The sequence below is a fragment of the Manacus vitellinus genome, unplaced genomic scaffold (genome assembly GCF_001715985.3).
Source record: "Manacus vitellinus isolate BGI_N305 unplaced genomic scaffold, ASM171598v3 scaffold_2_pilon, whole genome shotgun sequence".
NCBI classification, from domain to species: Eukaryota; Metazoa; Chordata; class Aves; order Passeriformes; family Pipridae; genus Manacus; species Manacus vitellinus.
In genome coordinates this window covers 11994321-12020058 of record NW_021940208.1, presented here as the reverse complement: position 1 = coordinate 12020058, position 25738 = coordinate 11994321, and the positions used below count along the sequence as shown (strand labels likewise).

General features: G+C 39.2%; 1 protein-coding gene across 3 annotated transcripts in view; it reads left to right on the top strand.

Moving 5' to 3' along the window:
• The window catches only part of ALKBH8 (alkB homolog 8, tRNA methyltransferase), a 46155-nt gene that overhangs the window by 15312 nt on the left and 5105 nt on the right, over positions 1-25738 (top strand). For all 3 annotated transcript variants that reach the window (XM_029960981.1, XM_029960979.1, XM_029960980.1), the window contains exons 8-10: positions 15203-15309; positions 20018-20172; positions 20994-21259. In XM_029960981.1, coding sequence (XP_029816841.1) covers positions 15203-15309; positions 20018-20172; positions 20994-21259 — 528 coding nt within the window. The remainder of the gene's footprint in view (positions 1-15202; positions 15310-20017; positions 20173-20993; positions 21260-25738) is intronic.

Genomic DNA, 25738 nt, shown 5'->3' with positions numbered 1-25738 from the left:
TAATAAATAATTGGAGCTGCATATACAGCATCAACCTTTGGTATCTTTCTCTTCTCTTTATTCTTCTCTCTGTAGAATGACTGATTTCTTTTCTACCTGAATAAACTAGGCTACATTTTAGTGGAAAATATACGTAAAGTCGTATGTTTTTTCCTTCTTTGTTATTCTCAACGGTAAATGCACATGTTTAAATAAAACGTGCCGTAATGAAAGAACCTTGCAACCCAACTGATTCTACATTCTATTTCGGAAGCAGGCTAACCAGACACTTCAGAGAAAAAGAAATTAAGCAGAATGCCTCACTATACTAAGTCATGAAAAAAGCATTTCTTTCAATTGCTGGTATGCTTGTCTCTCCAGGATCTGAGTTAGGCAGATTGTGGTAATTAGTAACTAAAATAAAAATGCCTCATCATCCAGGTCATTAATGAAGATGTTAAACAGTGTTAGTCCCGGTATCATTCCCTAGGGCGCTCCACCAGTGACATGTCAACTGTGCTTTGTGCCACCGCCGTCTTCGGTGATACCTTGCAACCTAACTCACATTATTGAGACTCAGTCTTTTCCTCAGTGGTGAATGAGTTTATCCTGTAACAAAGCACTGTGTGCTATTTTGCTAGAGGAATTATTGTAAGTTTGATTTGTTTCTGCAAACCTGATTTATGTTGAAAAAGGAATAGTTGTTGACATGTATGTTCATTTTAAATATGAACAAAAATCTTGAGAAGAAAACAAGGGCATGATTCTTCACAACACTGTATTTGTCTTGCATCAGATAACCTGTAGCAATCCAAGTTCTTAGGTGTCTATGAAATGAGGTAGAAACATAGGTGTGAGGTTCTCTTTCATATCTCAGTCACCTGAAACAGCTTTGTCAAGAGGCTCAGTTTTGTCCTGGTTGGTGCAATACATTGTGTTTTGAGTAGTTTACAAGACAGATTAAACTTGATTCAAAGGAGAAAAATCTCATTATTACTTTGTACTTCTGCCTAGTTTATAAAACCTACTAAATAGTTTGAAGGCAAAGCAGTGAGATGTGATTTGTCTTGTCCCATAATACTTCAGGAAAAGTGGGGGATCTCACTCTAATCACTTCTGTTTGTGACCCATTTCTTTGGCATCTCCTAGGAAACTGCAGAATAAAGTGAGACTTATAGAATGTGCTGCGGGATTGTAATGACATTTTATAAATCACCACATTCACCCTTCCTTTATAGGAGCCAATACACTGAAAATATTAATGAATATCAATTTCAGTGCTGTGTTATTGAATGCAACTTTCTTTTATTCAAAAATTGTCATAGCAGAAAAGGAAAGGCAGAGGTGTAAATTTAGTTGAGCAATCTTTTATTAAGCTTAATGGCAAAGCACATCCTGTGTCTGTGAATTTGAACAAAGTACTGCAAAACAGGGATCAGTCCTTTCTGTTGAGAATCTTTTATTTCAGTTAGGTGTTATTTTCAGTGCCTCCATTTGGTGTCTCTAAAGATATATAATTGTACAGTGTTTTGTCTTAGAAGCCTGGCCAAGTTTGTAGCTGTCTGAAAAAATCCTAGTTTTAAAACCTGTGACAAATTATCTTTTGCAGGTTTACAGCACGAGCTTGATCAATGTTGAGATTTCTGGTTTTCCACTTTTCCTAATTTGCCATATTACATGTTGTCATGTAAGCCTTGATACATTAAAATTTTAGAAATACAGAGGCAGTATTTCTATGATGAGCTAAGTAGTGCTATGAACATATCCAACCCATGAAAGAATTTTCCCTTCCTTGCTGCAGGTCTCAGCCCCAACCAACAGCTACCTGCAGTCCCTCATCAGTTCTGCTTGTTCTGTCCAAGACTGCCATGGGACACCCAGGGCAGCATGGCAGAGAGCAAAGCATTGTCATAGTTTGCTTGAAGGGCATGACTCTATGGTCTATATTGTTCTGTCCCATTTTCCTTAGATCCAGCCCTGATGTGGAAGCCCCAGGGCTCCTTAGTTTCTGCTTTTCCTTGAGTGCCTTGCTCTTCTTCCTATCCCTGAACCTTGGGCTGTCAGAAGGCTGGTGTAAACAGCTGGAGAATTGCTGTGATGCTCTGACTAGGCCTTGACCTAATGTCTGCAAAGGGAAAGCTTTAGGGGTTTGAGTCAGATTTGTGGCTCAGTGTTAAACATTGGATCATCCTTGACCTCTACCTAACTTCTGTTCATCTGAGCACATTCATCATATCTTAGCCTGAATATCTCATGATCTATCTCATGCTCTATCTATCTTTATAGATCTCTTGATCTATAAAGAAAAGCTGTAGCTCTCCTAAGCCTTGAAAGCAGAGCAATGCTACAAAGAAAAACCCCACGAGACCTTTTAAACAACCTTTGAACACAGTTGTTCTAGAACTGAGAGAATGAGGTGTGCTGCTGTACTCATCTCTCAGTCTGATAATTGACCCTTTTTCTGGCACTTTCGCTTCTTATCGGTTGATCTCTTTCCAACCTGTCTCGGTTAACAAACAGAAACCTGTAGCTAGCATAGCAGCAGCTGTTTCTGTAATAACTGCTCGAGAGATTTTATGAGAAACCTTTGGAAAGTCTAGACTATACCCAGCCTTTGACAGTTAGCACTTGTTTTGTGTCTTGTATGAGCTTTAACAAGGTAGGCAGACAGTGGATATTGCTGTGCTAATTTTGTGGTCCAGCTCTTATTTTGCTTATCTTGATTAGTTGCTGATTCAGTTTAATTTGCAGTTTACTTATATATTGCTTTATTTTTCTTTTAAGGGAAGGCAGAAAGCATCCTACCTATTTAAGGAATTACTCTGGTAGTGGCTATACCAAAGTTTTTTCTCTGTCTGTGCTAGCAGGATGATTGTGGTAGGTGAAACTGATGGGTATTTAAAAAGAGATTATATTGACAGAAGCAAAATGTCTACTAACCCAAATGGAAGACACTAATTTTAATCACTGCAACCCAATGCTGAGTTTAGAAGTTTGTTCGGGTGAGTCTGGCAGGATTCCTAAAGCTCAATAGTGTGCTTTTCAGATCTGTAAGACATGTTTCTTGCGTTGTACCCTTCTTATAGTCATGAATTTCATCAGTTCTTGCAGAATAGTGACTTGTAGTGGTTTCTGTATCATTTAGCTCAAAATCCAAAGGGACTATATTTATAATTGTATACCAAGTTGAGTTGGTTTGTTACATTTCTAGTGGTATTTCATTTTTGAAAACTAGTGAAGAGCTTCTCCATGTGAAAGATAGCCTGACCACCACAAGTTAAACGCATCAGGCTTCATAAATCTGTTTCTTCTGTTTGCATTTGTTCTGTATAGATGTATATATATTCTATGTGTTTGTTTCTGTCCATGTCATACCATGATGTACTGTCACTGAGCTTGGATGAGATACAAGACCCATCCAAATCAAGGGAGAACTTTCTGTTGATGTAATTGAATGTTGAATTATCCCCTCTGAGGTGAGCAACAAAGCCTACAGCCCTTCATGGGAATATTTATAACAGTCTTACTGCCCCTTTTGGGAAAGGTGAATATTCAGCAAACATGCTGTTCTGAGTTTTTATTTCTGTGCTGGATATCTCTTTCCCATTTGCCTACAGTATTCTGTTCGCAGATATCAACACATCCTGCTGATATTTCCACCTGATGAGTTATTTTAACCTTTGGAAGGATCCTGAAAGCCCAGCTTTCCTGTACGCTATTCAGAGGGAATCTGTCCTGCAATAAAATATTGCCTCCTTGGTTGTTTATAGATTGTTTTAGCCAAAGGTAACAAGAGCAAGGCACCTGTTGTGTGCAAGTAATGCCGATAAGCATTTGTTTCTCAAGTGCTGTAGGAATCTGCTAACCAATCTCGATTTGCATTGAGGTGCTACAAGAAGAGCATTTGGTCAGAATTGCCCCCAGAACAATGATAGTAGCATTATTTCTCTAGAAGCTGTGTGGCAGTAATTTCTTAATAAACAAGACAGCACATGGAGGTCTTACTTTCTCCACTACCTCCTCTACCTCCTCAGCTACTTGGGAAGAACAAAATCAAAGCTAAGCTATGAAAGGACCTGTATTTCAAAGTTTTGTATGTAAAAATAGGCTTTATTTTCTCCCCTTTCATATTGGTGAGGCACTATAGTTTCCAAGTGTCTCTTTCTCTGAGTTTGGGCATTTACTACCAGACCAATACTGGGCAAGTAGCTCTGCAGAGATTTGTCTCCTGTCTCACTTTCATTGGATTTATACCAGCCTTCCTTCCTCTCCACAGAAGAAAGTTATCATCTCCTGTGCCTTTCCATAAAGCTGTTCCCCACTATGCAAAGCCTAGTGAGTCCTAGACTGACTAGAGTCCTAGTTCAGTGCTGAGGAAGGAAGGTGCCCTGCAGTTTGATTGCTGTGGGATGTCCAATCTGCAGAATATGCTGTGACTTGCTGAGGTATTTCTCTTGGGTTTGCTAGAGTGGGAAGTTACCTTACTTCATTCTCTGCAGTGGTTTTGTTTCCTGCACGTGGTTCATTATTTTGGCTACTGAGAGGGAAGGCAGAGCTGCAACTCCTCCTGGTTCATACCACTTTGCTTTCTTCCCACTCAGTTGGTTGCTCTCTTTAGAGTCCTGTGTTTTATTTGACCTGTTAGTTTTGAGAAAACATTGTGAGAAGACTGGTTTTTTCGTCTCCTGAATTCCTCTGGGCAGTGCATCCAAAATGAATGTGGAAACAGAGATAAAATGACCTGCAGTTAGGAGGAATTTGGAGATTAAATCCAGTCAATATCACATGGAAAAATACATAGACAGGCTAGGAAAAATGTCATATAGTTCCAGTTAGTTTTCTCACAATCACACAAAAATCCTGCTGGGAATGAAATACTTTCAAAAATGTTTGAAGTCTGCAGTAGGGCTTATGATTTTCTGACTGCGGTCACAACTGCTAAATAATGGAGGAAAACTCCTGCATAATTCCTTTGCCAGCTTGGTTTGGTTTTAACAGAACCTGTTGTCTCCAGGCTATTTGCTGTTTCTGTAGTGTGCTTATTTTGTATGCCGAGGCAGCATCATTTCATTTCCAATTCTCAGACGTCTCACTGTTAAGGCTTTACTGTGACACACAAATACAGATATTGAATTTTTCAGTGGAGGCAAATATACTCTCTAAAAAGTGTCTTGCTATTGCATAGCTATTGCTACATATTTCTAATTGGTTTTCATGTAGTAGGAAAAAGATAGATAAAAATCTTGGAAAAACATTATGTTAAGGTATACAATACTGCTTGTTTTAAACTAAAACCTTTTCTTTTTTCTTTTCCACTTCATTCCTCCCATGTACCCTTCACTACAATACATGAACTGTTTTTCTGTGGTGATGAGATGAATAACTGTTTAAATATGAAGTTTCTATTTATTTCTGTGAAAAAAATACAGTTATTGTAATAGAAAAGAAAAGAAGAATCAAAGACCATCAAAAGCAGTGTGGGCAGCAGGCCTAGGGAGGTGATTCTCCCCCTCTACTCTGCTCTCATGGTACACAACCTGGGGTGCTGCACCCAGCTCTGGGGCTGCCAGCATAAGCAGGACAGGGATCTGTTGGACTGAGTCTAGAGGAGGGTCATGAAAATGATTGGAGAGCTGGAGCACCTCTGCTATGAAGACAGGCTGAGAAAGTTGGGATTGTTCAGCCTAGAAGAAGAGAAGAGAGTGCTCTGGGGAGTTTTCCAGTACTAAAAGGGGGCCTACAAGAAAGCTGGAGGGGGACTCCTTATCGGGGAGTGTAGTGACAGGATGAGGGGTAACGGTTTGATACTGAAAGAGGGTGGATTTAGATTAGATATTAGGAAGAATTTCTTTACTGGTGAGACACTGGAAGTTGTGAATGCCCCATTCCTAGAAGTGTTCAAGGCCAGTCTGGATGCGGCTTTGAGCAACCTGGTCTAGTGAAAGGTGCCCCTGCCCAAGGCAGGGGATTAGAACTAGATGCACTTGAAGGTCCCTTTCAAACCAAGCCATTCTACGAAAACTACGAGAGCATTTAAATTTACATTTCAGTTAGTATTTTTACAGCTGAAATGATTTCTGAGTCAGGTTTTGGATTATCATTCTTGAAATACAGTTCAATTTTTTTATAGAAAGCCCTGTGGTGTTGTTTGAGTAGTTACTAATTTCTTAATTTTTTAAAGAATTTTTAATTTCTTCAAGAGGTTTATCAGTGGAAGTTATTTCTGTTCCCCTTGTTATTTTTAGAAGATCAGTACTTGCTGCACGGAATGGAATCCTGGTGTCTGCCATAAATTAACAGCAAACAGGCTGAAGTGGAGCATTAAAAAGTTATCTTTAGCTGTTGCATTTCAGCTGTACTTCAGTTCTGGAATTCAATAAAGAAATCTAATTTCATTAGCCAGTGATGTCATCTCTATTGTCATAGGAACCCTATTTTAAGACTGTGGCAAATTTCATGTATAAATGACAAGTAGTCAGTCAATAATAATAATCACAAGTAGCCTATGAGCAAAGAAACAAGCTTAACTTGTTAAGCTCCTGCTGTGGTTTCACTTGGCTTTGAACTGGACTTTATAATACCAGTAAGTGTAGTAAATGAGTTTTGAAGTCTGTCTGCCTTTATAGTATCTTTACAAATCTGAGTATTTTGCATAATGTGATGTTCTGTTTCTGTTTTTCTTACTAGCTGTGTTTTGTGAGGAGTTTCTCCACAGAGCTCTTGTTTCAGTGGAGTTGTCTCTGGAAATTTTCACTGAGGCATTGGCAATTTTGAGCAGTTAAAGTGTGCAGTTAAAGAGCTGTTAAACCTGTGATGCTGGTACACTTGACAGAAAGATTCTGGTTCCAGGCAGTGGGAGAGTTGTGCTCTTAGAGAAGCAAGTTGGGAGGAAACCTCTTGGTGCAGGGCAGGGACAGTGCAGGTGAAGCTCTGGTCTTGCTGGGGCAGCAGAAGAATGGTTGGAAGGAACCAAGGCTGATGGTGCAGTGGGAAGCAACGAAAGCTGGACACTTCACAGTTCCTTGTGAGGTGCTCTTGTTCCTCCTTCTCTTCTTGTTACCGCCTGCATCTCTCTGCAGTGCGAGTTCCTGCAGTCCATTGTAAATTCAGGGCCAGATGTTGAGGCCCTGGTCGAGCCCTTTTGTATAACTTCAGGCTGCATTATGTGAAGACACTCATTGTGCTAATGAAGCAGATGGAGAGAGAATGATAGTTTGTGATGAAAATCAGCAGCATTGAAATACTGCCTATCCAAACTTCAGAACGTGTTTTTCCTTTATGTTTGTTTTCCATGCTTTAAAATAAAATATATATGTCAGATGTGTCAATTCTTTGGGGTGAAGCATAGCAATTGTGTGAATTGGTAAAACTGTTTTCTTCAAATGATTTTAAAAGTCTTTTTGTGTCATGCAGTGTTTTGAATTATCTTATGACCCTTCATTAACTAAGAAGATGGCTTTTGTTCATTCTTTGGGCTTTGTTTAGTTTTGGTGTAGTCATATGCTTTTGACTGCTAAAAAATGAGTTTGCTTAATGTATTTAAGCCATTTCTGTAAATTCATGCCCAGATCTTCGTTCCTCAGTAGATTTCTCTTTTACAGTGAAGATGTAGAGGATTAAGAAACAGACCATATGGTAGTTTCTATAGCAATAGATTAAAAACCTTGTCTTGTCAACTCTTATGAGGTATGATGCAAGAATTATTTTGGGAAGGCGCAGTTTGCATGTCTTGTATCCTGGCAGTTCTCTGTTACTGTAATGATCTCTGGGACAGCTGTATGGTGCAGTTACGAGAAGAGCTCATTGACCTTTGTTTAAAACTCAGATTGAGTGCTTAAAATCATAATTTCATCCCTTTGAATTACAGCTATTGAGCACCATGCTGTTTCCATACTACTTTCTCAGTACGTAGGGGGCAAGATTTTAGTGGCAGTAGTGCAGGAAGAGGTTTTAATTAAGGCAGAACTGTTTTAAACAGAGTTGAGACATCTGCTGAATCCATACTTGGGTGCCTTATTTAATAACTTGTTGTCAATGGTATTCAGTCCAGGATTAAGACACTGAAATTTTGATGTTTACAAGTAGTGTGTACATGTGCACTGCAAGCCTGAGTTCCTCTGTAGTCAATGGGGTTTGAGTCAATCCATCCTACAGGGTCATTCAGCTCATGCTGAACTACACATCTCTTGTCTTGTTTCACAGGTTTCACTTCCCTAATGGGTTGTTTTAAAATCTAAGTCCAAATGTAGATATCTTAATCTTGAACTGATTTGACTATTCCCACCCTATGACTTAAAGTTAGTTTGAACTCTTGTACTACAGCATTGCAAGCAGAAAGCTGAGACCTGCAAAGGAGAGTAAGGTTTGATGAACAACCCCAACATCTGTAGAGAGTGTGGGAAGACGGTTTTCCACTGTGTAGGATGATGAACATGCAGCATTTTTTACCCATGCCTTGGAACACCCTGAACTTGCAAGGACTTGGGCCATTATTCAACAGCTGCTGTGGCTGTGCCACACTAGTACGTGGTATGAGTCTATACTCTGAATGTAAGTATTTCAGGTCCTTTCCTGTAGATTGGTCTCCTGTTTTATTCATGTTTGGCAATATTAGTCAGCCACAGCCTGGTTTGTGCTGTATCAGTTTTGGTTTATGTTATGTGGAGGCTCTATTCACAGTTCCTTACACCACTGCTGTTGTAGAAAACTGGCAATTAAAGGGTATAATGGATGATGACAGGATGATAAATGTACAGGTAGTGTGGCATGGAACTAAAATTAAGGTTGAAGGGAGTCCTGCTTACATGTATTTGCAACTTCAGTAATGTGAAAATTTTGTGTGTTTCCACAGATTTTCGTAAACAATCAATGGTTTAAAAATGTGAGATGTGCTTTTTGAATGCTGAAGTGTTTCCTTTTCTACTTAGATAGAAAATATCTTGAGAACTTGTTTTTAATGTGTGAAAGAATTGCAGATATGTCACAGCACCACACAGACAGATGTGCATACCAGAATCCTCTAAATATTTGCATATAAAGTTGCACTTAGTACAGAACAGCTGTGTCTGTGTTGTAAGGACTTTTTCTGGAGTTTCTTGGTAGACATTTGGTAGACATTAAACATGTAAGTAAGGATCATTTGTTTTCAGGACATAGAATAATACAATAAGTGCAAGTCTGAGGAGATGTATTTGAGGACACAGAACTGCTTTCTTGTCACCGGGCATTACATCTTGGAACAGACTGAGTTCTCTGGAGGCCACTAGAGTCAGGATGTGTAAGAGTGCTCTTCTATTCAACTGTACTACATTAGAGAACAAGTGATACAAAACGTTGGAAATTTTCTTTCCTTTGGAAAAGAAGATGAATGATTTGATGTATTTGGGACATATTCTGCCCTGTTACAGGTAGATGCAATTCCTTGTATGTAGTAGCTCCCATGGATGTGAGAGAAGACTGAAAGAATGGAAAATATTGCAGAGGAGGCTAACTCAAGAAAAGAAATTAAATGAAGACTAATAGCGTTAGCCTCTTGCTTTCTGTGTCCTAAAAGAGTTTAAGCTAAGCGCTAGGGAGACAATTTACTAAAGGATGAAGATGAAACATGAGCAAAATTGAATAAATTGGATCTTGTTGAGAACTTGACTGGGTCTTTGTCTCTGGATTCACAAAAGGACATCAAGGTCCTATGCTTGGGTTGGATAGCATTTTCCAGAAAGGAGAGATTTATACCTTTCATGGCAGAAAGAGGGAAGCAGTGGTAATGCAACTATTGCCTTTTAGTGTAGGGATTGAAAGTCTTTTATCTATAAGTCTTATATTCAACTTTGAGTTTTAACACAGGTAATGATCTGGGAAGATGCAAAGACCACAGGTAATATCCTGACATACAAAAGAAACTTGATACTTTTAGAGTAGGAACCGACATATTTGATGGGTTGTCTTTAATGGATTAGGCTTGTTGTGTTCTTTTAGTCTGGCTGTTTAATCATCAAGACTAAACAGTAACCCTGGACTTATGTAGAGGCTTTTGAAACAAGGAGTCAACTTGAGAAGACATATGCGTGAAGCATAAAAATTTGTAGCAGCTCTGAGACATCTTGGAGTGGGATCAGCAGCAATTAAAAGGTGGTGTGACAGTGGCAGAAGTACCACCAGCATCCCAGCCTCTGCCAAGGCTGGGCAGAGCTCCACCACAAGGAGCTGGCATCCAGCTAGTGACATGACTGGTCACTTGGAGTTGGTGGACCTCAAGAGATGAATCCCTGGGTATAAAGGGGGAGTGGTGTATATTCCAGCTAACTGTGACAAGGCCTGCAGAGGATTGTAAGCTTCTCCATCCAAAAGGGCTTAGCTTGAAAATTGCAATAGTTTTTCTCTTCTTGTGCATTACTTGAATCTTGTAAACAGAGGCCAGACAGTAATGGAATTTGTGTCATGGAGCTGATGGCGTATGTAATAGCTAGGAGAGATGCTGGCATACTGTTCTGTGGATGCACTCTACTCCTTGGGCTTATCAAGAAAATCGTAACAAGGTGAGACCTCAGATATAAAAGAGTGAAGTACTGTCCATATATTGAAATATTTTTTAAACTCTCATGTGCTAGACTTCAATTAAGAGGAAGAAATGCATAGATAACTTAAAATGACACAAAAAATTCAGGCGGATAGTAATGCATTGCACAGATGGAAAACTGAATACAAATTTTGAAGAAAGAAAGCCTAGAGTAAGTATATTAAGCATCTGACTAACATCACCATAGTGCCTAAGAAGATAAGCAGGCTTAGCAAGAGATAGTATGCTTTGGCATAAATCTAATATGGGGGAGGCCTGCACATGTGTTGAGAGATTTTTGAGGTAGGCACTACTGAAATATTTCATCTTCACGATTGTCAGTGTTGCACTGATTTTCTGAAGTATGGCCAGAGCAAGGTAAATTTGCTATGATGTAGATTATTCAGGAAAGATAATCCCATCCACTTTCCTTTTAAAATGCAGCGTTTTCTGAATTCCAAATTTTGGAATTTAGCATGGTTTTTGCAGTGATAGGCACTGTGTATTACCAATTGATTGCCTCGGTCCTGTGTAAGCCAGCAGGCTCTTGTCTCTACATAGAGCCCCATTGTGTTGTTCAAGCTCCATGTGTGGGCTTTAAACCTCTCAGCTGTCTTTGAAGTAGACATTCTTTTTCATCTGTTTTACATGTGGGAAACTGTTATGTAGGCTGATAATCTGTCTTTGCTCTCTGAAAATTCAGTAAATAATGTCAGAGACTTGAGAAGCATTCCACATTGTACTTTTTTTAGCTTTAGAATATGTTTTGTCTAAGGTAGTCTATTAACATCAAATACAAATTGCATCAGAGACAAAGCTTAGAAAAACAATTGTCATTCCTCGCTGTAGCAATGAAATCCTTATTAACATTGTCCTTATAGCCCTATTGCATTATTTCTGTTTTGCCTTTGAATCTTTACTTATTTGATAGATCAGTCATTCACCTTCATCCTCCTGCTCTTTCATGAAGTACAGCACCACTGCACTGAAAGTGGTGCACACTTCTTATTCCCTAAGGAGTTAAGAAAAAGCTCCTTTATTCCCTTTTCCTTCTATGCTGGATTATTTTCTGTTTTTTGCATTTTGCAGTATTTTATGCCACAGGAACAATGCTCCTGATGTGGATGTCCCTTTGCTTTGATGTTTAGCCATCCTTGAAGGCTGTTTACTGCTTTTGCATGCTTCCTTGTTGTGAACACCTTCTCTTAAATAACCTGCAGTGTGACAAGTTATTTAAAACCACAAGTAGATATATTATTAACTGGTTTTTTCTTTTAAGTTTTTTTGCTATATTTAGAGGCACACTTTTTTGATAGCACAAAGAAAAATGGTAACACTTGTATAAGATCAAAGTATCCACTATTTATATTTTTTGAATGTAATCCTTGGATGATGCACCATGGGCTAGCTGGAAATTTGATCCTTATTGACTCTGCTATCTAAGAGAAAAAAGAAAATAGGTAAGAACTAAAATAGTAATTGGAAATGGCTCCTGTGGAGGAAAACTATCATGAAGCAAATTGATTCAGCAGCGGCAGAGTTGCTTTATTGATTGTACGTCCTTAGTAAATTAAAAAGAGGACCAAATACGTTAATCTTCTATGTGCATGTGTGTTTGACCATGACAATTCAGAATGTTCTACCAGAATAAAGACACATATAGGACTGTGGGAATGTTATCTACTTCAGTCAGTAATAGAATTGTCAGAGATAAGAACAGAGTTCTTCAAAAACCCTTCTGGGTGAAATGTTCTTTCCTGTGCTCTAAACAAAGGATAGAAGAAGTACTCTTGCTTGTTTTTTTTAAGCATTCAGGTACAGTTAATCTAAATGAGTGAAGCATAGGAATTGCACTGATTTTCTTCAAAGGTTCACAGTAGGTTCCTTAAATTTGATTCTCTGTCTCAATGGCAATGTCAAATTTGTTGTTAATAGAAAAAGTGCAAAACTGTAATATATTCTAGCTGAAGACCTCAGTCTGCTTCATAAGCAAAAGTCAGTTTTGCATTTGGATTTTTGGCTCTTCTAATTACTACTAATTACTTAATGTCGTTGCCCATTTGCAAGTAAATTAGTCCTTTATTTATATTTTCCTTCCCATGTCATGGGAAGCAGCCACACAATGTGAGATTACAGTACAGTACAGAAAAGTAGGGAGCAGGAACAGAGGTGGGATCCTGTGCTAGTGAGGATTAGACTTACCGGATGTTACAGAGATAATCTCCTGTTTTCAGCCTCAAATTCTGCAGCATCATAAATTTTGTTTCACATATTTCTTATTGGGTTAGAGTAGCTGAAATTCAACCAGGAGGACATGCTCTTCTCTTCTCTATTTTCCTGCCACTGCTGCCTGAAAATCCAGTTACCAGGGATAGTTTTGTGGCCTGTCATTCCCAATGTGTTATCTATTACAGAGCACTCTGAACCTCTGTTGGTTTGGATGCAGTTGTTAACAGTACAGGGTTTGTGGAGCATCTTCTGTGAAGAGACTCTGGGGCCATGCAGTTGATGGGGGAAAAGGAATTGGAGATGCATGAGGTGAAGCAGCACAGAAGCAGGGAGCTGGAGGTACTGTTTCCCACTACTTCATATGGAGCCTGGCATGTGCAAGTGAAAGGGAACAAGGTCCTCTTTTGGGCCCTGAAGGGAAATGGGAACTGGAAGTGTAGGGGACCCAGTACAGGTCTCTTCATTGACTCATGGGTAAAAAGCTCTGCAAAAACCAAGCTTTGTAGCTACTACTGACCCAGAAAGACGGACAGTGGGGTGGCGGAGCCTCCAGGAAGGAATCCGGACATGCTTGTGTTCAGTTTATTTTGCCATACTGTCTTGTCCCCTCACACCTGTCCTCAGCAGCAGTGACCCAGAGAGGCAAAAGACAAACTGAGATATCATCTCACCCATTTCATCCTACCACTTCACTCCTTATTTCTTTTCTTTCCATGCTTTTCCTTTCCTTGTCTGTTGGTCGTGATTAGTTATCTTCTGGTTTATTTGCCTTGCCAAACAGCTACATCTTTTTACAGAAAGTTGGTGCTGCTCATGCTTTATGGGACAACCTCCCCATCAGATTTGTAAAGCCACTGTGTTTTCTCCTTTTTCACTCCATGCTTCTTTGACATTACCTAGAAATTGCAAAGTGCAAGGGAAGGAGTACAGTTCCAAGTGGCTGCCATTCATCTATTTTGTAGCTATTGAAGTGTTTCATAATCAGAGCTTATAGTTGTGCTTTATTCCTCTTCCCCCATATCTCTCCACCCCTTTCAACCCTGCTGTTTCTTATCCTTGTCACTTCTTGCCTTAAATTTAGATAGCCCAATAGGAGAAGCTGTATCACTCTATGTGAGTGGTACTACAGCATAAATAATTTTTTTTCCTAAAAATGTAAATGCCCTTGTCATTTGCTTCAGTGTGCACAACATTAAATAGTAATTGTTGTAAGTGGCAATTTGTAGTGTTTAAAAGTCTTGGTTATTCAGTCTCTGTCTTGCTGTGTTTTTGTGCTGAATGACTGATCGTTGCACCACTGTTTTCTCTTTGTTAAATGCATCTGTATGCAGAAGCAGAACTGCTCAATTTGTTTCAATCTGGCATACTGTAGTAAGTCTGCTTTTAAATTGCATACTTAGTAGGTTACAAATCAGGTGGCAGCACTTTCATGGTGCTAATTCTCCAGTGTACCAGGAACTGCTGACTTGAATCGTTTTTGACCACTTTTCTTTCTCAGTAAGTCTTCTGTAACTTGTTTGGCTTGCTTAAATTACCTGCTCCTTATTTTCCACAGCAAGAGTTTCTCTCATTTGGGAAATGTAAAAGGATAACATTCCTAGCCCAAGCGAAAGCAAAATGTACCACTGCCATCTGGGCTGTGAGATTGGAATAAAACTGAAAGCGTTACCTCAATATATTGCCATGGCTAGAAGCCAGATGGCAAATAATAAAAGGATGGTCTGGTAGTTGGCATGTTAGTCAGGATCTTTGGAGACTGCATGTGCTTGTTGTGCTGCAAACCTCCGAGAATGTGGGCAAGTTGGAAATTATTTCCCTCACCTAATACTTCTTATCTAAATGTTATGTATCTACAGAGTTAATTGTCTCAGCTCAGTCTGCTGGAATGGATAAGCATTTCCAGAGGGTATAGGGCCACTCCACATCACTTAGCTCTACATTTTACACTAGGATGAATAGCCCTGTGGAGAAACTTGTCTCTCTGCATAGATATCACAAAAACACAGTAACTGATGGTCTTAGATACAGCAAATGAACCCTCTCTTCCTCTTATGCAGTTGCCTTTAGTTGCAGGGTAGTAATCCTTTCCTCCCTCACAGGTACACGTAGAGATTGAACCTGTGCTACTGTGTTCTTACAGAGAAAGTTTTTACTGTGAAAATAAAATTTTATATACATTTATATATATACAATTTTAATTATATATGCATATATTTGTGACTGCCTGAGGTTTTTGAACACAGTGCTGAAGGGGAGAGATCTTTACGACAGGAGACCTGGAGACTTTTGCATCCCTAGGAAATATGCAGCTGTTCCGTAGCAATATTCGGTTGAACACGTTAGAGAGGCAAACAAAGCTAGGACTTGAGAATACCTGCTATGTATATGAAGCTCTGTAAGTCACGCTCATTCACAGTGACTGGTTTTGTTTCTTTTTAGATTGTGATGGATTTCAAACACCCTGATGGCCATACTGTGGCAATTTTGCTGCCCCGATGCAGTTTATTGGTGATGACTGGAGAATCCAGATACCTGTGGACACATGGGTAAAAGTCCCTGCATTGCTGATAGTAGAAGAACAAAAAATGTTGTTTGTTTGCTTTATTAATGACATTCTGTATTTAAAATTGCTCTGAAAGAAATCAAGTCAAGTTTTATAATTAATATACAAATTCACTCCTCTGCTCAGTTGCTGCTCAGGTTAAATTATAAAACTTGGGGATTTAGGAAGCTGATTGCTAGTCCCAGAGGTGTAGTTTACTGCTGCTATCACAAGTGAAGTTCACTGGGAAATCTCACTCTCTTATATTGGCAGTGTGAAAGTTCTTAATAACTCTGAGCTGGCAAAGAATTGATTTTAGTGCAATTATCTTCATCTTTTCCTTTCTCTCTTTTCAGCTCACAGCTTTTCCCATTGGATCACATATGCCAAAGGCTTGAGAGAGGGGCTGGTTTAGGAGAGTGACTTCCCTTGCACAGAGGGCATGAGGGTAACAAAGGGTAGTCTTCCTGAGCTATTCCCAACTGCTTTAGGGACATTTTAGCTGCCGATAAGATTGCATTGTACTGAGCAGGTTTGGAAAGAGATCTCTTGAAATATGTCTTGATGTTTTGCCTATTATAGAATTTAAATACATACTTTTTAAACTGTGACCCACTGGGAGATACTTACAATAGGATTGCTGAAATTGGCAAAAAGGCTGAAACCTTGACAAGATGTAAGGCTGACAGTAATGCACTTCAGGAGAATATGGAAACCCTCATATTGGACAGAAATGCCCATGGTAAACATTACTTCCTTTGTTTGACCCAAGCTGTCACTGGTTCAGCAGTCAATTGGAGACACTAATTACATTCTGTGTAAATTAACCATCAAATCCTTTTATTGGCAGAAAATTTTCTACCTTTTAATTTTACTGGTTAATTTGTATTATGAAGAAGGATGAATACGAACTCCTTGATGACCTTTACGTTGTTCATTTTTATAGAGCTCTTATACCACCTGTATATTCCCTCATGAAATAAATAGTTGTAGAAAGCACTTGGTACTTCTGATGTGCACCATTATAGAAGCCCAGGGCAGTGAAGTCCCTTGGTTTTCGACATACAGGACTGAACATGGATACCAGCGTTATAAGCTTCTTATTCTGTCCTGTCAAGTACTGTCAGTCGTCTTTTGGAAAGGTTATCTACGACGCTGAGAAGAGAGTGCAGTCAGTGACACTGTCAGTGGGCAGTCCCCAACCCCAGGCATCAGGCAGCACCATGGGGCTGGGCTGAGGCCAGATTGGAATGTTACCCTGGGGGTCCAGACAGTGGCCATGCACAGGCAGAGCTGGGGATGCATTTGGGGATGTAACTAGAGCAAGGCCTAGTGGGGTAGTTTCCCTTTAAAAGCATCTCCCGGGGAAGGAGGGCTTGCCCTTGCTGAGACATCAACTTTCTCCAAGGCTACCAGCTGTGCTCCTTCCAAGCTGGCCCTGGGCAGCCACACTCCCAGGAGGCAGAAGGATGCATGCCAAGCACTTGCAGTACATGCTAGCAGGCATTCAAGTTGGGATAGTGCACCTGCCTATTAAGAACTGGAATGAGATTATTACTTAACTCACTTGTACCTTCAAGTGATGGTTGTCTTTTGAGAACCAATGACAAACTACGTTTGAAATTAAGATCTCGGGTATTTCTACTTACATATAAGTGATTCCTGTCCCAGTGCTTGCCCACCTTTCCTAAGAATGGTTTTCCTGTATATTTTTAAAAGTGGTAGTGGGTCAAGATACTCAACAGGAGTAACCTTTTCATCATGCTAGTGGAACATAGTATGGCAATCAACAAGATTAATCATCCAGTGAGAAAGTGTAGTTATTTCACTTGCACGCATAATGTCAAAAGGTGGTTAAGGTCAGTTGTGATGCCTTTTATCTATACCACAGAAATCAAATTAGAGAGCAAAAGAGTCAGTTTTGAAATTATTCTGGAAATGTTTTTGATGTGTATACTTGGATACCAAGGAATTAGAGACTTAGTTTTGATCCCATTAACAAAGTGCACGAAAAAAGGATTTTTGTTCAGTTCTCTCTGAAAGAGAAACATATGATTTAGAAATAAGCTATACAGTGTCATCAAGGAGGACAAAAGATGTATGGGTTTTTTGTCTCATAGGTGAAAATAAAATTCTGACTATTCTGATGAGGTTCATTTGTGATGGTTTTTTCCGATGAATTTCATTTTTGGTTGGGTAACCTGGCAAAACTCCATTCATGACACTGCAATAGTAAAACTCCTCTGTGCCAAGCAAGAGGGTGTGGAGCATTTTATTTTTGGCATTGGGAATCCTGTTTTTAGCCTAGCCTTTATCCAGAGTTCCTGCTTGTCATATAGGTAAAAGGAAATTATTAAGGTTGAAACCAAAACCTTGAAAAAGAAGACCTAATGTCTTATCTTATTGATGCAGGTACAAAAGAAAATCAAATAAAAAATCTTCTAACTCAGGATTTGAAGTTCTGCTGTCAAGGGAGTCTTGGGCATCCTCAGCTGATTAATTCATCATAGCTCCATTATCTGCTGTGAGCAAGGCAGTTCCTTGGCTACCTTGGGAGATTTCCATTCTTTCCATGGCTACCTTGGGAGATTTCCATTCTTCAGGCTATTCAATGTCTCCTTTTTGCAACATTTGTATGGAGCATCAATATGCTGCTTCCTGACTTTCAGGCAGAAAGGACCTGCACTCTTTTTCCCTGATACTGCATGAGAAATCAGCTTTCCTGCAGCAGGAAAGCTGGCATACAGCAAAGTACAGGAATGCTTATCAGGCTGCAGGATGTCTTCTCGGCATTTGGGTCGTTCTTGGTTAAGTACAGGCACTGGTTGACAGTTTCATGTGACCTGCAAAAAAGATCTGGTACAAATTTGAGGCGAGATTGAATGGCCAGCTTTATAAAAATGTCAGACACCTTTTTTTTCCCCCCTTTTAGTTCGACACGCGAGGGTTTAACTCAACTAACAAATATGGAAGTCAATTTTATGCTGAGAATTTGTCCTGCTGAGGGTCAATTACTTGGAAGTCGGCATTTTTGAACGGGCTTCACTGAGAGGGCAATTCCTTAGAGATGATTTGTTTGTTTGTTTGTTTTTTTCTTCAAGAAACTTCTGCAGTAATCTCCTTGATGACTAAGTTCAGGAAGCGTTTCAGTGTGACAATAACAGCTTTGAAGTGCTGAGCTATTTCCCTGAAGAGTTTCCATTTTGTTCCAAGAATATCCACTTTTTCCCATTTGCAAGTGATGGGAAGTTACATGTAGATGCAGCTGTTTCTCTTCTCACATGTTGTGTTTCTCATTTTACTTTCTCATTTTCCATTTCTCAACTTTGAGAGAGATCCATTTGTAGAGCTATTAAAAATTCTTGGGTTTGGTACTTTTTCATAATGTAAACCTCTTCATAAAATTAGAGAGCTCATCATCACTTTAATTTTATTAATTTTGTACATGTAAAAATATTTTTGTGTTCCTCTAAGACCCATGCCAAACCCAGAAGTAGCTTAAGAAGCTCTGTTTCCAGTTTGCTTGCTTGCTTGCTAGGTAGATTTTGCTCAAGAAAGATCTACAACAGAAATTCTCCCTTTAAGCAGTTTAATAGATCTCCCAAGAGCTTAATTCTTTGCATTTTCTGCTGTCAATAAACGGAAAAGCAATTTTGTTGTAAAGCAGAATTCATTTGAGACCCATTTGCAACAAGAAACTTCAATCTGCTAATGTAGACCTCAGCCAATTCTATGCTTTTATACCCATAGCCACCATTTTTAGTAGTATATTCTATCTTTACCATACATATTTTTATGTCACATTGTCATGGTTTAACCTCAGCTGGCAACTAATTACAATGCAGTTGCTCACTTACTCCCCTCACCCTGCTGGGGAGAATTGGAGGGAAAAAGTAAACTCTGTGAGTTGAGATAAGAACAGTTTAATAATTGAAACAAAATAAAATACAATAATGGCACTCACAATGATGATAATAATAACAATGCTAGCAATAGTAGTGAAAGGGAGAGAGAGAGGAATGAAAACCAAGTGAAACAAGTGATGCCCAGTGCAGTTGCTCACCACCCACTGACTGATGCCCAGCCTGTCCCAAGCAGCAATGGGTGCCTCCTGGCCAACTCCCCCCAGTCTGTATACTAAGCAGGACACACTATGGTTATGGAATATCCCCAGTTTGGGTCAGCTGTCCTGGCCAGGCTCCCTCCCAGCTTCTTGTCCATGTGCCCTCTGACTGAGCACGGGAAACGGAGAAGTTCTCACTTAGATTAAGCACTACTGAGAAATAGCTACACCATCAGTGTTTTTTCAACATTATTCTCATACTAAGTGCAAAAGACAACACTGTTACTGTTAGCACAGATACTAAGAAGAAAATTAGCTCTATCCCAGACAAAACCAGGACAAAAATAAATATATTAAAAAAATTAAGTCCTAGACATATAAACAATCAAACTTTATGGAAAAAAAGGGAGGGAGGGCAGGGAAATGTAATTACTTAAAATTAAACAACACTTTAATGTCATTAGTTTGTGTCAACTCTTTTGTCTCTAAAATTGAATAAGTAGAAAACTGAGAAACAGTAGTATGTTAAATAGCATGTTGTAATCACATTTGTCTTAGTTTATAAGAATTACCTTCTTACAAAGATGGATTGGGTTTTTTTTCTGATGCAAATTGAATTATACCTTTATTTTGTATTACTTTATTTTAGGATCACACCCCGAAAATATGATATCATTCAAGCATCTGAGCTTGGACAAAAAGTTGGAACAATCACTGCTGATGTTGGAGATATAACATTAAATCGAAGGGAAACGAGGACATCATTTACATTCAGGAAAGTGAGGAGAAGCCCTTGCAATTGCAGTAAGTGTCTTGAGGCAGTCTTCAAGTCAAAATTGTTATTTATCACCAATACACAAGCTTTTTCTGGTTTGAACAAATCAGTTTATTCCTTTGGGTAGTTTTGGCAGTCCTCGTAGCCATTCCTGGATGGCTCAGGGTTAGGCATACTATATGGCTTAAGTTGGTTGCATTCATGTGGTTGCTGGAGTTTCTCTATACAAGGAGTCAGTTGGCTTGCTCCAAAGCCAGGCAGGTAATCTGGAATCTTCCATTTCATTGACACTTCAAGTGCTTAAATAATGTAACAGAATAGAAATAACTGCTATTCTTCAGAAGTAACTACTATATCTCAGTTTTGATTGTTTTTTTATTGGGCCTGTAATTTTGTGAAAGTAAGTACATTAGAGAAGGAGAAGCAGACAAATCTGCAGTGATAGAGCCATGTAAGTGCCTTAGGGCAGTACAGATAATAATAGACAGGTGGCTCAATGATTACATAGAACTGAAGTCCATTTGTGCCCTCAGAACAGAATTTCAGAGGCTGAGTTGCAATGATGTCATGGTCTTTGGCATTGGGGACACTATCTCAGTTCTGAAAACATTAACATAGGAGGATTAATGATCACTGCAGACAGCCTCTGGTACATGTGGGCAGGTTGCTTGTTTTCAGGTCATCAAACACTTCTGCAGTCTGACCTGCATTTCAGTTTTTAAAAGGTATAGGAGGAATGAAGCATTTTTGCATTTTAATATTTCGCTTTTAATTTTATTTTACTAAATGCACTTAACTCATAACGAATCACTTAAAAAAATTAATGTTCTTTAACTGTTGCTATATCTAGTTTACTCATCTGTCTGTGACAGCCAGAAAGGACAGCAAAGACTGGTACAACCTTCATTTCCCCACAATGAGATGGAGGCCTCAAAGCTGGAGCAAGAATATGTACACAAGGTGTATGAAGAGATTGCCACACACTTCAGCAGTACCAGGCATAGCCCATGGCCCCGAATTGTAGAGTTTCTCAGGTCCCTGCCAACAGGATCAATAGTGGCTGATATTGGTTGTGGTAATGGGAAATATCTAGGCATCAGTGAGGATTTGTACATGGTAAGTAGTAGCTACTGTCATTTCCTTTCATTGGTTCTAGTGTTTATTCTGTTGTGTTGTTGTAGCATGTTGGAAGTTCAGTTGTGGGAAGAATGCCAAGAACAGAAAGCTGTTTCCTGGTCCAAGATCAATTGCCAATTGTGTTAGGTTTCCACGTGTGTTCATTATGTGCATTACCCTTTTCTTTTTTTCAAAGCCACTTTTGCTTTGCAATTCAAAATATGTTAATAAAAAAATAGTAATGGATGCAATGGATTGAAAAATTGTAACGGATGGTTTAGCCTTTTGTTGTTGAATAAACTTGTTAAAAGAGAAAATGGTTGGGCAATTTGAATGCTTCCAAGAACTTTTTCACTTGGCTCGTGCACAGGTAATGCATTCTACATGTCCCTGAAATCTCCATGGGCAGCACTATTTTTCACATATCCTCTTCAGTTCCTTTTGGCCTGGTGGCATGTCTCATTTGTGAATGATGTCATGTTTGGCTGTCCCACCTCTGACTCTGTGCATAGGCCCAGTAAGTATGCCAGCAAAAAATTCACCGGGAAGTCTCAACTTCGGTATAGAGTTCTGGTCTTTCTCTCACTCCCTTTTCTTCACTTTTAGACAGTTCTGACATCATTCTTGCTCATGTTCTCTCTTTCCCTGTCTCCCAGTCTGTACTTAGTCCAGTTTTACTTCTCCCCCTTCCTATCAGGGAGAGATGAAGCACATACAAATATGAACCAAGAGATAGTTTTTATTGCAAATACTTCAAAGACTTTTTGGAAAAAAAAAATACAAATTCCTGTTGTTTTAAATCCCCGAAAATCTCAGAGGAGTGTGCATCATGGTATCTGCTCTCCCCTGTTCCAGATCTGTCTGATTTTTTCACATGCTTGTACTGTGAAACACTTTGAAATCCATCAGTCTTGAAAACTTCTGTGTAGAGCAAAGCATTCATTATTGATAATAAAACTTGGAGTTATTTGTCTGTTTCAGGAGTTTCTCTCTTGCTGTTTATATTCAGCTAAAAACATAAGTTGTTATTTACAACCCTGTCTGTATTAGTAATGGATTTATTTCCCTTACTGTTCTTATAGGCTAGAATAACATCCAGCAATGTATAAGTAGGTATGTTTATGACTGACTGCTGTAGCCTGCATATAATTATTAACGTTCAGTACTTTTCAGTCTTTCACTCCTGACTGCTATTAAAAAAAAAGTCAGCATACCTAACTAGAGAGGAGCAGCTTTTATCAGGGTCCCATGAAGATCAACTGGTCCTAGAATGAATTTGGTAAATTGCACTCGTGGAGGTTTGTGGTAGACTTTTAAGGTGAAATCAATGCAAGGTGCTGTGTTCCAAAATTGGCAGCACCAGTCTGTTTCCTGAAGCCCACAGTTAACCAGTTAAGGGAAAGAAAGATCACATATCAGCTGGCAGTCAAAGGAAAGCTAGCCCCTTTCCTCTATTACTTTAGGAGTTACCTCATTCCTTATGTGTCTGCAGGAGAAAGACAAAACATGAAAAATAACAGTGAAAGGGAGGAAACTTTTAAAGAAGTAGTTCAGACAGTTGAAAAACAGAATCTGGGAATTGCTTCATTCAATTGGCCTCCCTCAACATTTTATTTTCCACTGGTGACAAGTAGTTGTTCTTGGTGGAGACAGACTTTAGACTTTGCGTTTGCTTATTTTCATCTACAAACCAGCACAGTGTCTCAGGAGAATGGATGTAACTGCTTCCTGAAGGCAAGCAGTGTGCTGTAAAGGTTACTTTATGCTTTTATGTTTTAAGTAGCAGTGCTAATGGTAGATCAAAGCTAAGGTAGCTCTCTTGGTGGTTTTAAGCATCAGGCACTGTCTGAACATATCTCTGCTGTGGCCTATGCTATTGTATTTGCTTCAGTTTCTTTGGATGATTACATGCAGCCTTATCCACTTGAGTATCCTTGTGTGACAATGAAATGCACAAGTCCATCTATGCTCAGCAAAAATGACAGTGCCGTAATGGCTGCATGATTCTGGCACAGTGAGAGAGCAGCAATAAAGAGCAGCAATTTCATGACAAATAAATTCAGATTAAGAGTGTTTGAGTTAGAGATGGAATCCATGTCTGATGTAGCTAGGACAAAGACTGGAGAAAGGTTGAATTTAATAGAGTTTCAGATTACTCTTTTTTTCTGTCTCGCCCAGCTTTTTTATTGTTTGAATGAATGCAAAAGAGAGACATGATTTTAGGGTTGTTTATCCACAATTCTCTCCCCACCCAACCTCATTTGGGGGAATTATTTTAACAGATTTTATTTAAGTGCTTTCAAGCTTAATATTCATATTTGTAAGCAGGGTTTTATGGAATGCTGTGTCTGAGCCTTAGCCATTCCCCCCTTACCACAAAGGTTTCATTCCAGAGCCAGTTGACATTATTATGAGGATCTCATCAATTTTTATGAGCTTTAGCTTTGTCTCCTAGTTTCCAGTGTTCAGGTAGGTGTGGTGATGTGTAAATCCCCAAAAGAACGTTCAACATCCTCACAGGGCTGGTGTGTGAATGAAAGACATTGAAACCTTTCAAATTTGTGGTTTACATTTTTAATTGAACTAATAAACTGGTGGGAAATCCAGTTGCAAACAACTGAAAATGCCATTGGGTAGATATTTTTTCTTTATATGTAAAGAAATTACTCTCCTTGACAGAAGAGTGATGCTAGGAAAAAAAATGTGGCTATGCAGGAGCCAAAATTATTTGCTTTAATACAGATGTTCCTATTTCTGTAGTGTGTGTCATTCAAAGGTAATTGGTAATATAGTTTATATTTCACAAGACCTTGTAAGACACCCTTTTTCTGCAAGATGTTCATCTCTGTTTCCTGCATTATTGTCCCAAACTGGGATTCACTGGAACTTTATAAGAATTTGATTTTTCCAGGGTGTGGGGAAGAGAGAGGATTAATATTTGCTGTGGTATAGTTGCATAATGTTGGGTGGATTATAGTTGCACTGGGTTCATACTTATTAAGAACAGATTTCTCTCCCAAGGACTTATTAGTAGAAAGTAAAAGCAGGAAGGACAAAACTAATTAGTAAAGGTATACCTGGAGCAAGTTCATCATATTTTAACAATTGAAGGGCGAGACGGAGGAAGCTTTCCTGCCCTTTTCTCTCAATGGATAGCAGTCATTAAATTGATAAGAGATGTGGGAAGAGAGCTCAGAAGGAACTGGGCAACAGCAACATAAACCCAGAATGAATGCTGAGTCGCTCAGCTTGGTTCTGTTGCTTTGTCATTGAGAAATGAACTGCGCGTCTTAGGCATACTGCTTTGTTTCCAGAGACACCCTGGCTATGTGCAATGGAAAACCAAAACACTACGTGAAAGGAATGCTAAAAACCTGACTCAGACCAACTGGAGCAAGGAGATTTGTCTGTCTTGCTGTGGTTGTGCTGGCGTCTCTTTTTCTATGTGTGTGTGTGTGTGTGTGTTTGCTGGAATGTAATTTGGTTCCTTGAGGTTCTCATGCTATTAGTTGTAGCTGAGGTATTTCTCTGGGGAGCCACATAATTCCATTCGGTGGCTGGATTTCAGAATTAGATGTTGTTTTCTTCATTGCTTTCTAATGTGCTGAATAAATCAGGTTTCCAGATACTTAAATGAACTAATTCTACCACGTTAGTTATAATGAGATAATGTAGAAAGAAAATATATGATGGTGGGCAACCTCGACCTGTCTTTACCTATATTTAAGCTTCCAAGAGAATTTATCTTTTCCAGATTTGCAACACCATTACAAAGCAGGTGATTTATTTAGTGTGTTTTTCCCACTAATGATCTATTCCAAACCATTGTGTTAAGTAGATTTTATAAAATTTACTGTAGCTACTCCTGGCTGAAACGGTGGAGATGAAGGTGCCTAGAAACGTGAGAGAGCAGGATGGGATATCTACCTGTGTTATCTGTTCCCAGGAAGGCAGTACAGGGCTGCTGCAAACTCAAACAAATCACAGGTGTTACATTTGTTTCTCCCTCCCTTCTCCTCTTTTATCTTGGTCTTTTTTTGTTATTTTTATTTTCTCAAGGTTTGTGTTACCCAGCATGCCCAGAGTGGGTGTGGTTTGCCAGAATGACAACATACCTTTGCTTCTTTCCTAGGTTTTGTGTTTGCTGGGCTTCTAGTTACAGAGTTACAGGCCTCCATACTAATATTTCCTGGCTTAATATAAGAGTTGGATGCAGATACAATGAAAATCAATGCCTGAAATCCAAGTGGATTTCAGCCACAGTACATAGGTTTCTGTGGCTATTCTGGTGCTCTTGTGTGCTGTTGTCCACATCACAGAAAGCAGTGAAGACAAGGGTGGTGGTACTTCCCAAAAAAGCAGGACTGTGGGAATGGTTGCCTGTGAAAAATCCAAGAAGCCTGAGAAGCCAGCCTCCTTTGGGGAAATACTAAAAAGAGTAGAGCAACTTGCGGAGAGGTGGACTCACTAAGAGTAGAT